Source organism: Petromyzon marinus, chromosome 76, assembly GCF_048934315.1.
Source record: "Petromyzon marinus isolate PM22_M1 ecotype Great Lakes invasive population chromosome 76, UKy_Petmar_22M1.pri1.0, whole genome shotgun sequence".
NCBI classification, from domain to species: Eukaryota; Metazoa; Chordata; class Hyperoartia; order Petromyzontiformes; family Petromyzontidae; genus Petromyzon; species Petromyzon marinus.
In genome coordinates, this window is record NC_133742.1 from 4,092,825 (window position 1) to 4,104,349 (window position 11,525).

Below are 11,525 nucleotides of genomic sequence, written 5' to 3' on the forward strand. Positions count from 1 at the left end.
TGTCTAACTGATCTAGTTCTGTGCGTATAAGTCTGATTTTTTCTGAGATAAGAGCTAAGCTAGTTTTGAAAAGAATTCGTTTCGCATTAGAAGAAGTTACAGTAGCAGAGGTGAGTGTAAATGCGATTGGTATTACCCCAGAGTCGCGGCATCTCTTCAGGAAGGTGAGAGACTCGATCAGCTGAGCTTTCTTATCCCGGAGTTTGTTGAAAGATCTTAAAGTTATGTGAAAACCCTCCCCGTAGAGGCGATTAAATTTTGATTTAAAGCTTTCGTGACTGCAGTAATTCATATTCTTAGTTTTTTCGGTAAAGTCACGTTGAAGAGAAACAACAAAATAACAAAATATATATAAAACAATAAAAAATTCTCACGACGTTTCGACCATAACTCAAACGGTCATCATCAGGTGTGTCGGTTTGCATAAATTTATTTTGAAAACGGCATATTTATTTATATATATAAAAATAACGTTTGCGTCACGCGCAACGATGGCAGTTTGCCAGGACTAGTCCATCTATTTTTTGAAAAGAGGAGGGGGGAGACGAAATTTGTTTTTATGTAAGCTGTCTGAAAGGCACTGTAAGCGTGAACAATCAATCAAGAACTGAAATGATTTATCAAATCTTTCCAATGATTGCTAAGATAGAATCCATCTTCTCGGTTGAAATTGTCTCTGTGTTTGTATATGTGGATAGCCTCATGAACGAATCTCTCATGGAAGCCAGATGGCTTACAAAGAACCTCCGTCTTGGAAAAGTCAATGGCATGTGAGCCTACTGAATTAGAACAATGATCTGCTACGGCCGAGGTGTTGGTCCTACCGTGTTTAAGGTCTGCTTTATGTTCACGAATGCGGTCCGAGATATGGCGTTTGGTTTCTCCAATGTAACTACTACCACAGAGGCAACTTAGTTTGTAGACACCAGGGTATTGTATGTCCGGAATCACATCTTTTACAGACGGAACCAGATCACGGATTTTATGTAATGTGTTGAAACGGACCTGGATCTTGTGTTTATTCAAGATTTTGGAGATCTTTTTTGTGATCCCAGCAATGTAGGGTAAAGTGATGGTTTTGAAAGGCTCCTCTATAGAGCAGTTTTGAGTGAAGATCTCATTGGTAGCGATTCAAGTTGCAGTTTATTGGCAATAACATTCCAGACCCTGGGGGCATCAATAGCAAAGGCCCTTCCTCCTCCGGTTTTTGTGTGCGACAATAGGGAATGTGAAGCTGGTAAATGAGCGAAGACCCGCGGTCAAATTTCGTTTCTTTGAAACAGAGAGGAGATCCAGCAGCAGGTAGTCTGCAGAGTTTGTCTGTTAAGTACATCGTGTTAAGTTAGACCCAATGTAGAGATCACAGTGGTGAGTCCTATATGGGCAGTTCAATGTAAATCTTAAGGCCGAGTGATAGACGGAATCAAGCTTCTTCAGTACAGTACTTGGGGCTGATTCATACACGATGTCACATTAGTCAAGTAGAGGCAGTATGGTAGCTTTTATCAATTCCAAACGGAACATTGGGGGGAAGCAGTGCTTGTGTCGATACAGAAAACCAATTTTATTTTTGTCTTTTTACTAATATAATCAATGTGATCTTCAAAATTTCAGTTTTGAATCCAGGATGACCCCAAGATACTTATAGATCTTGACTTGCTCTATTTGATCATTATTTAAGGAATGTAATTGGCATCAACAGCAAAGGCCCTTCCTCCGGTTTTTGTGTGCGACAATAGGGAATGTGAAGCTGGTAAATGAGCGAAGACCCGAGGTCAAATTTCGTTTCTTTGAAACAGAGAGGAGATCCAGCAGCAGGTAGTCTGCTGAGTTTGTAAGTACATCTTGCTAAGTTTGACCCAATGTAGGGATCACAGTGGTGAGTCCTATATGGCCAGTTCAATGTAAATCTTAAGGCCGAGTGATAGATGGAATCAAGCTTCTTCAGTGCAGTACTTGGGGCTGATTTATACACGATGTTACATTAGTCAAGTAGAGGCAGTATGGTAGCTTTTATCAATTCCAAACGGAACATTGGGGGGAAGCAGTGCTTGTGTCGATACAGAAAACCAATTTTATTTTTGTCTTTTTACTAATATAATCAATGTGATCTTCAAAATTTCAGTTTTGAATCCAGGATGACCCGAAGATACTTATAGATCTTGACTTGCCCTATTTGATCATTATTTAAGGAATGTAATTGGCATCAACAGCAAAGGCCCTTCCTCCGGGAACGTGAAGTTGGTAAATGAGCGAAGACCCGAGGCCAAATTTCGTTTCTTTGAAACAGAGAGGAGATCCAGCAGCAGGTAAGTCTCCTGAGTTTGTTTGTTAAGTACATCGTGAATAAATAAGGTCTGGTGCACAAGCCGTTGACAAATTCTAGATTTAAAGCTTTCGTGACTGCTAGGATCCATACTCTTTGGTTCTATTGGGTAAAGTCACGCGGGTAAAAAAAATAAAATCACGACGTTTCGGCCACAACACAAGCGGCCTTCATCAGGTGAAGGGACGAGACTGTCTGGTAGGACAGCGCTGGAGTGTCTGGTAGGACAGCGCTGTCCTACCAGACAGTCTCGTCCCTTCACCTGATGAAGGCCGCTTGTGTTGTGGCCGAAACGTCGTGATTTTATTTTTCACCTACTGTCTGGAGGACAGACAGTCTCGTCCCTTCACCTGATGAAGGCCGCTTGTGTTGTGGCCGAAACGTCGTGATTTTTGTTATTTTTTTTTTCAAATCACTTATTTAAAAAAAATATATAGTGAATTTTGATTTCAAGCTTTTCGTGACTGCAAGGATTCGTATTCTTGGTTCTTTCGGTAAAGTCACCACCGCGTAGAAGGGAAACAATTAAAATAATAAAAAATATAAAACAATAAAATTCTCACGGCGTTTCAGCTGTAACACCAAGTGATCATCATCATCATCAGTCGAAACGTCGCGAGAATTTTATTGTTTTATATTTTGTATTATTTTATTGTTTCCTTTCCACGTGGTGGTGACTTTACCGAAAGAACCAAGAATATATATTTTAAAAAATAGTAATGTAAGTAAAACGAAACTTTTTTTTATCTTACTAGGTAAGGCCCACTGAGCTTATTTTGCAAAAGCGAAAAAAGCCGTTTTACAAAGGTTGACGTCATGTCGGCAACGTTGTGTAAAGTGACGTCACCGAGAACGATGACGTCATCATGAGGTCTCGACGGCACCGCGCAGCACAGGAAGCGCGGGTGACGTCAACGCCCGCGGGGGGGAGGGGTGCAAGGCTGCGCGTGACGTGATAGAGCATCCGTCCGGCTGAGGTGGCTCGCGCGCGGAGTGACGTCATCGCGCAACGGCCGCTATCACACCCGCGTGACGTGGCCGCGGACGGCTGCTATCACACCCACGTGACGTCATCGCGCATGGCTGCTATCACGCCCGCGTGACGTCATCGCGCATGGCTGCTATCACGCCCGCGTGATGTCATCGCGGAACGGCGATCACACCCGCGTGACGTCATCACGCACGGCTGCTATCACGCCCGCGTGACGTCATCGTGCACGGCTCTCGCTACCACGCTCGCGTGACGTCACAGCGCACGGCCTCGCGCATAGCTATTGTAATGACAGTGACGTCAACCTACGCCGCGAGTGGACTGGTGGCCACGGGAGGTAGTGACAGGTGGAGTCAGCCTGCAGTGTGAGTGGACTGGTGGCCACGGGAGGTAATGACGGGGGGAGTCAGCCTGCAGTGTGAGTGGACTGGTGGCCACGGGAGGTAGTGACAGGGGAGTCAGCCCGCAGTGTGAGTGGACTGGTGGCCACGGGAGGTAGTGACAGGGGAGTCAGTCTGCAGTGTGAGTGGACTGGTGGCCACGGGAGGTAGTGACAGGGGAGTCAGTCTGCAGTGTGAGTGGACTGGTGGCCACGGGAGGTAATAACAGGGGAGTCAGCCTGCAGTGTGAGTGGACTGGTGGCCACGGGAGGTAGTGACAGGGGAGTCAGCCTGCAGTGTGAGTGGACTGGTGGCCACGGGAGGTAATGACGGGGGAGTCAGCCTGCAGTGTGAGTGGACTGGTGGCCACGGGAGGTAATGACAGGGGAGTCAGCTGTGAGTGTGAGTGGACTGGTGGCCACGGGAGGTAATGACAGGGGAGTCAGCCTGCAGTGTGAGTGGACTGGTGGCCACGGGAGGTAGTGACGGGGGGAGTCAGTCTGCAGTGTGAGTGGACTGGTGACCACGGGAGGTAATGACAGGGGAGTCAGTCTGCAGTGTGAGTGGACTGGTGGCCACGGGAGGTAATGACAGGGGAGTCAGCCTGCAGTGTGAGTGGACTGGTGGCCACGAGAGGTAATGACAGGGGAGTCAACCTGCAGTGTGAGTGGACTGGTGGCCACGGGAGGTAGTGATAGGGGAGTCAGTCTGCAGTGTGAGTGGACTGGTGGCCAAGAGAGGTAGTGACAGGGGGAGTCAGCCTGCAGTGTGAGTGGACTGGTGGCCACGGGAGGTAGTGACAGGGGAGTCAGCCTGCAGTGTGAGTGGACTGGTGGCCACGGGAGGTAGTGACAGGGGAGTCAGCCTGCAGTGTGAGTGGACTGGTGGCCACGGGAGGTAGTGACAGGGGAGTCAGCCTGCAGTGTGAGTGGACTGGTGGCCACGAGAGGTAGTGACAGGGGAGTCAGCCTACAGTGTGAGTGGACTGGTGACCACGTGGGGTAATGACAGGTGGAGTCAGCCTGCAGTGTGAGTGGACTGGTGGCCACGGGAGGTAATGACAGGGGAGTCAGCCTGCAGTGTGAGTGGACTGGTGGTCACGGGAGGTAGTGACAGGTGAGTCAGCCTGCAGTGTGAGTGGACTGGTGGCCACGGGAGGTAGTGACAGGGGAGTCAGCCTGCAGTGTGAGTAAACTGGTGGCTACGGGAGGTAGTGACAGGGAGAGTCAGCCTGCAGTGTGAGTGGACTGGTGGCCACGGGGGGTAATGACAGGGGAGTCAGTCTGCAGTGTGAGTGGACTGGTGGCCACGGGAGGTAATGACAGGTGAGTCAGCCTGCAGTGTGAGTGGACTGGTGGCCACGGGAGGTAGTGACAGGGGAGTCAGCCTGCAGTGTGAGTGGACTGGTGGCCACGGGAGGTAGTGACAGGGGGAGTCAGTCTGCAGTGTGAGTGGACTGGTGGCCACGGGAGGTAATGACAGGTCAGTCAGCCTGCAGTGTGAGTGGACTGGTGGCCACGGGAGGTAGTGACAAGGGAGTCAGCTGTGAGTGTGAGTGGACTGGTGGCCACGGGAGGTAATGACAGGGGAGTCAGCCTGCAGTGTGAGTGGACTGGTGACCACGTGGGGTAATGACAGGTGGAGTCAGCCTGCAGTGTGAGTGGACTGGTGGCCACGGGAGGTAGTGACAGAGGAGTCAGTCTGCAGTGTGAGTGGACTAGTGGCCACGGGAGGTGATGACAGGGGGAGTCAGCCTGCAGTGTGAGTGGACCGGTGGCCACGGGAGGTAGTGACAGGGGAGTCAGTCTGCAGTGTGAGTGGACTGGTGGCCACGGGAAGTAGTGACAGGGGTAGTCAGCCTGCAGTGTGAGTGGACTGGTGGCCACGGGAGGTAATGACGGGGGAGTCAGCTTGCAGTGTGAGTAGACTGGTGGCCACGGGAGATAATGACGGGGGAGTCAGCTGTGAGTGTGAGTGGACTGGTGGCCACGGGAGGTAGTGACAGGGGAGTCAGCCGGCAGTGTGAGTGGACTGGTGACCACGGGAGGTAGTGACAGGGGAGTCAGTCTGCAGTGTGAGTGGACTGGTGACCACGGGAGGTAGTGACAGGGGAGTCAGTCTGCAGTGTGAGTGGACTAGTGGCCACGGGAGGTGATGACAGGGGGAGTCAGCCTGCAGTGTGAGTGGACTGGTGGCCACGGGAGGTAGTGACAGGAGAGTCAGCCTGCGGTGTGAGTGGACTGGTGGCCACGGGAGGTGATGACAGAGGAGTCAGTCTGCAGTGTGAGTGGACTGGTGGCCACGGGAGGTAGTGACAGGTGGAGTCAGCCTGCAGTGTGAGTGGACTGGTGGCCACGGGAGGTAGTGACAGGGGAGTCAGCTGTGAGTGTGAGTGGACTGGTGGCCACGGGAGGTAATGACAGGGGAGTCAACCTGCAGTGTGAGTGGACTGGTGGCCACGGGAGGTAGTGACAGGTGAGTCAGCCTGCAGTGTGAGTGGACTGGTGGCCACGGGAGGTAATGACAGGGGAGTCAGCCTGCAGTGCGAACGGACTGGCGGCCACGGGAGGTAATGACAGGGGAGTCAGTCTGCAGTGTGAGTGAACTAGTAGCCACGGGAGGTAATGACAGGTGGAGTCAGCCTGCAGTGTGAGTGGACTGGTGGCCACGGGAGGTAATGACAGGGGAGTCAGCCTGCAGTGTGAGTGGACTGGTGGCCACAGGAGGTAGTGACAGGGGAGTCAGCCTGCAGTGTGAGTGGACTGGTGGCCATGGCAGGCAATGACAGGGGGAGTCAGCCTGCAGTGCGAACGGACTGGCGGCCACGGCAAATGGTCGAGAAGGGGAGCGTGGCCGGCTGACGGTGGAGCCTGCCGGTGTGGCGAGGGACGAGGGCGAGGTGGGTGGGGGGGGGGGCGGTCTCTAGAACCGGCGAGAAGTTGTCGGGGAACAGGGGCGCGTCGCCTCGGCGCGTCTGCACGGGAGACGCGCCGGAGACCCCGGGGCTGTTCCAGTGGGGCTTTCCGCCCCTTCCCGAGTGCAAGCGCGTGGCTCCTTGAACGAAGGAACCGTGTCCTCGAGACAAGCGCGTCCCGGGGGGGTTGGGGGGGGCCGGGGGTGGAGGGCGGTCTAAGCGCGCGCCACGGTACCGTGGAGTGGGCGACGCTCCGGCGAGTTAAAAAAATAAAACTGTTTGGGGACGCCCGTGTTTGTTATTTTCGTTATTTTTGTTTTTTTTTATTTCAACGATTCGCTCCACAGAGAGCTCGCTCCGAGAATAAATAAAGGCGGCGGCGGCGTCGGCGTCGGCGGCGGCGTAGACCGCCTCCGCCGTTGCCGCGGCGGCGGCGGCAAATCTCGGGGGTTGCCACAGCAACGGCGAGGGCGCCCGGGGGTATCATCCGTAGCGACGGTAAGACTCACAAAGCACCCCACCCCACACCCACCCCGCCGCCTAAACACAGCAACGATAAGACTCTGGGAGAGTTACCTCCGTAGCAACGGTAAGATGCGGGGTTACCGTAGCAACCCTGACAGCAGCAACGAGTCCCGGAGTTGCCGTAGCAACGGTAGGACCCCGGTTAACCGCAGACTCGAGCGTGACCGCGGCAGCCCTTAGCACATCGACAAACGGGAGCCAGAGTTACCGTAGCAACAAGGCTCAGTATCAGCGCCACGAGGGGTAGGTTACAGCGGCATGCGGAGAGGCATCAGCCGACACACCGGTGCATCACGGCCATGTCGGAGTGCAGGTACTGGGGTAGAGACAGGGGGTAGGGACAGGGGGTAGGGACAGGGGGTAGAGACAGGGGGTAGAGACAGGGGTAGAGACAGGGGGTAGAGACAGGGGGTAGACACAGGGGGTAGAGACAGGGGTAGGGACAGGGGGTAGAGACAGGGGGTAGAGACAGGGGGTAGAGACAGGGGGTAGAGATAGGGGGTAGAGACAGGGGGTAGAGACGGGGTAGAGACAGGGGGTAGAGATAGGGGGTAGAGACAGGGGTAGAGACAGGGGGTAGAGACAGGGGTAGAGACAGGGGGTAGAGACAGGGGGTAGAGACAGGGGGTAGAGACAGGGGTAGGGACAGGGGGTAGGGACAGGGGTAGAGACAGGGGGTAGAGACAGGGGGTAGAGACAGGGGGTAGGGACAGGGGGTAGAGACAGGGGTAGAGACAGGGGGTAGGGACAGGGGGTAGAGACAGGGGGTAGAGACAGGGGGTAGTGACAGGGGGTAGAGAAAGGGGGTAGTGACAGGGGGTAGAGACAGGGGGTAGGGACAGGGGTAGAGACAGGGGGTAGAGACAGGGGGTAGAGACAGGGGGTAGGGACAGGGGGTAGAGACAGGGGTAGAGACAGGGGGTAGGGACAGGGGGTAGAGACAGGGGGTAGGGACAGGGGTAGAGACAGGGGGTAGAGACAGGGGGTAGAGACAGGGGGTAGGGACAGGGGGTAGAGACAAGGGGTAAAGACAGGGGGTAGAGACAGGGGGTAGAGACAGGGGGGTAGAGACAGGGGGTAGAGACAGGGGGTAGAGACAGGGGGTAGAGACAGGGGGTAGAGACAGGGGTAGAGACAGGGGTAGGGACAGGGGGTAGAGACAGGGGGTAGGGACAGGGGGTAGAGACAGGGGGTAGAGACAGGGGGTAGAGACAGGGGGTAGAGACAGGGGTAGGGACAGGGGTAGGGGTGGAGGCAGGGGTAGAGGTTATGGAGAGGGGATAACGGTAGGGTTAGGGGGTAGAGACATGGTGGGTGGTAGGGGGTCGGGAATACAGTGTGGGAAAAAAGTATTTGATCCCCTGCTGATTTTGTACGTTTGCCCACTGACAAAGAAATGATCAGTCTATAATTTGAATGGTCTTGTAGCCCATTCCAGCCTTGTGTAGGTCTACAATCTTGTCCCTGACATCCTTGGAGAGCTCTTTGGTCTTGGCCATGGTGGAGAGTTTGGAATCTGATTGATTGATTGCTTCTGTGGACAGGTGTCTTTTATACAGGTAACAAGCTGAGATTAGGAGCACTCCCTTTAAGAGTGTGCTCCTAATCTCAGCTCGTTAGCAGGTGTCTTTTATACAGGTAACAAGCTGAGATTAGGAGCACTCCCTTTAAGAGTGTGCCCCTAATCTCAGCTCGTTACCTGTATAAAAGACACCTGGGAGCCAGAAATCTTTCTGATTGAGAGGGGGTCAAATACTTATTTCCCTCATTAAAATGCAAATCAATTTATAACATTTTTGACATGCGTTTTTCTGGATTTTGTTGTTGTTATCCTGTCTCTCGCTGTTCAAATAAACCTACCATTAAAATTATAGACTGATCATTTCTTTGTCAGTGGGCAAACGTACAAAATCAGCAGGGGATCAAATACTTTTTTCCCTCCCTCTATGGGGTAAGGGTTAGGGGATAGGGGTTAGGGGTTAGGGGATAGAGGTTAGGGGTAAGGGTTAGGGGATAGGGGATAGGGGTAAGGGAAAGGGGATAGGGGAAAGGGTTAGGGGATAGGGGTTAGGGGTAGAGTTATGGGTACATCCATGGAAACCCCTAGGGTTATGGGTTGGCATTAGAGTTAGGCGTATGGGTTAGAGGTATGGGTTCGGGGTTAGAGGTACAGGTTATGGTTTGGGTGCACGAGGGGGTGGGTGGCCAGCACCACGCCCCTCCCCCCCCCATCCCGGCCACCTTTGTATCCCCTCTCCCCAGACGATGTGAACTTGCAAACACACCACCAGATACGACTCACTCAGGGTGGTGATGGTGGTGATGGTGGTGGTGGTGATGATGGCGGTGATGGTGGTGGTGATGGTGGTGGTGGAGGTGATAGTGGTGGTGATGGTGGTGATAGTGGTGGTGGTGATGGTGGTGTTGATCATAGTGGAGGTGATGGTGGTGGTGGAGGTGATAGTGGAGGTGATGGTGATGATTTTGGTGGTGTGATGATGATGGTGGTGATGGTAGTGATGGTGATGATGGTGGTGATGGTGGTGATGGTGGTGATGGTGGTGATGGTGGTGATGGTGTGATGATGATGGTGGTGATGGTGATGATGGTGATGATGATGATGGTGGTGGTGATGGTGGTGATGATGGTAATGATGGTGGTGATGATGGTGTGATGGTGGTGATGGTGATGATGATGCTGGTAGTGGTGGTGATGGTGATGATGATGCTGGTAGTGGTGGTGATGGTGCTGGAGGTCGTCTCCTCTGCTTCACTTCCGAATCATCTCCCGGCGGACGCAGCTTTTGAAGCCTGGCAAACCTCGCGGTGCCGTGTGGCTCTGAGAGAGAGAGACAGGGCGGAGAGAGAGACACGGGGCGGAGAGACACACACGGGGAGAGAGAGAAACACGGGGAGAGAGAGACACGGGGAGGGAGAGAGAGACACAGGGAGAGAGACACACACGGGGAGATAGAGAGACACGGGGTGAGAGAGACACGGGGAGAGAGAGACACGGGGCGGAGAGACACACACGGGGAGAGAGAGAGACACAGGGAGAGAGAGACACAGGGAGAGAGAGACACGGGGCGGAGAGACACACACGGGGAGAGAGAGAGACACAGGGCGGAGAGACACACACGGGGAGAGAGAGACACGGGGAGAGAGAGACAGGGGGAGAGACACACACGGGGAGAGAGAGAGACACGGGGAGAGAGAGAGACACAGGGAGAGAGAGACACAGGGAGAGAGAGACACGGGGCGGAGAGACACACACGGGGAGAGAGAGAGACACAGGGCGGAGAGACACACACGGGGAGAGAGAGACACGGGGAGAGAGAGACAGGGGGAGAGACACACACGGGGAGAGAGAGAGACACGGGGAGAGAGAGACACGGGGCGGAGAGACACGGGGAGAGAGAGACACATACGGGGAGAGAGACACACTCACTCACACACCCACTCACTCACTCACCCACTCACTCACTCACACACTCACTCACTCACACACTCACACACTCACTCACGCCCTCACGCACTCACTCACTCACCCACCCACTCACTCACTCACGCACTCACCCACTCACTCACTTACCCACGCACTCACTCACCCACCCACTCACTCACTCACGCACTCACTCACTCACTCACGCACTCACCCACTCACCCACCCACTCACTCACCCACCCACTCACTCACTCACGCACTCACTCACGCACTCACGCACTCACTCACTCACTCACCCACCCACCCACTCACTCACCCACCCACTCACTCACCCACTCACCCACTCACTCACTCACCCACTCACTCACCCACTCATGCACTCACTCACCCACTCATACACTCACTCACTCACTCACCCACTCATGCACTCACTCACCCACTCATACACTCACTCACTCACCCACTCATACACTCACTCACGCACTCACTCACTCATCCACTCACTCACTCACTCACACACTCACCCACCCACCCACCCACTCACCCACCCACCCACTCACTCACTCACGCACTCACTCACTCACTCACACACTCACCCACCCACCCACCCACTCACCCACCCACCCACTCACTCACTCACTCACGCACTCACTCACTCACTCACACACTCACCCACCCACCCACCCACTCACCCACCCACCCACTCACTCACTCACGCACTCACTCACGCACTCACCCACCCACTCACTCACTCACGCACTCACTCACTCACTCACACACTCACCCACCCACCCACTCACTCACTCACACACTCACTCACTCACCCACTCACCCACTCACTCATTCATACACTCACTCACGCACTCACTCACTCACCCACTCACTCACCCACTCATGCACTCACTCACCCACTCATACACTCACTCACCCACTCACCCACTCACGC

General features: G+C 53.9%; 1 protein-coding gene across 1 annotated transcript in view; it reads right to left on the reverse strand.

The window, feature by feature from the left end:
* Positions 1–6,905: 6,905 nt before the first annotated feature.
* Positions 6,906–11,525, reverse strand: part of LOC142907275 (calcium uptake protein 3, mitochondrial-like) — a 45,131-nt gene continuing 40,511 nt past the window's right edge. The window contains exon 12 of the mRNA XM_076056581.1: positions 6,906–9,974. Within this exon, the coding sequence (XP_075912696.1) occupies positions 9,906–9,974 (69 nt within the window). The 3' untranslated portion in view covers positions 6,906–9,905. The remainder of the gene's footprint in view (positions 9,975–11,525) is intronic.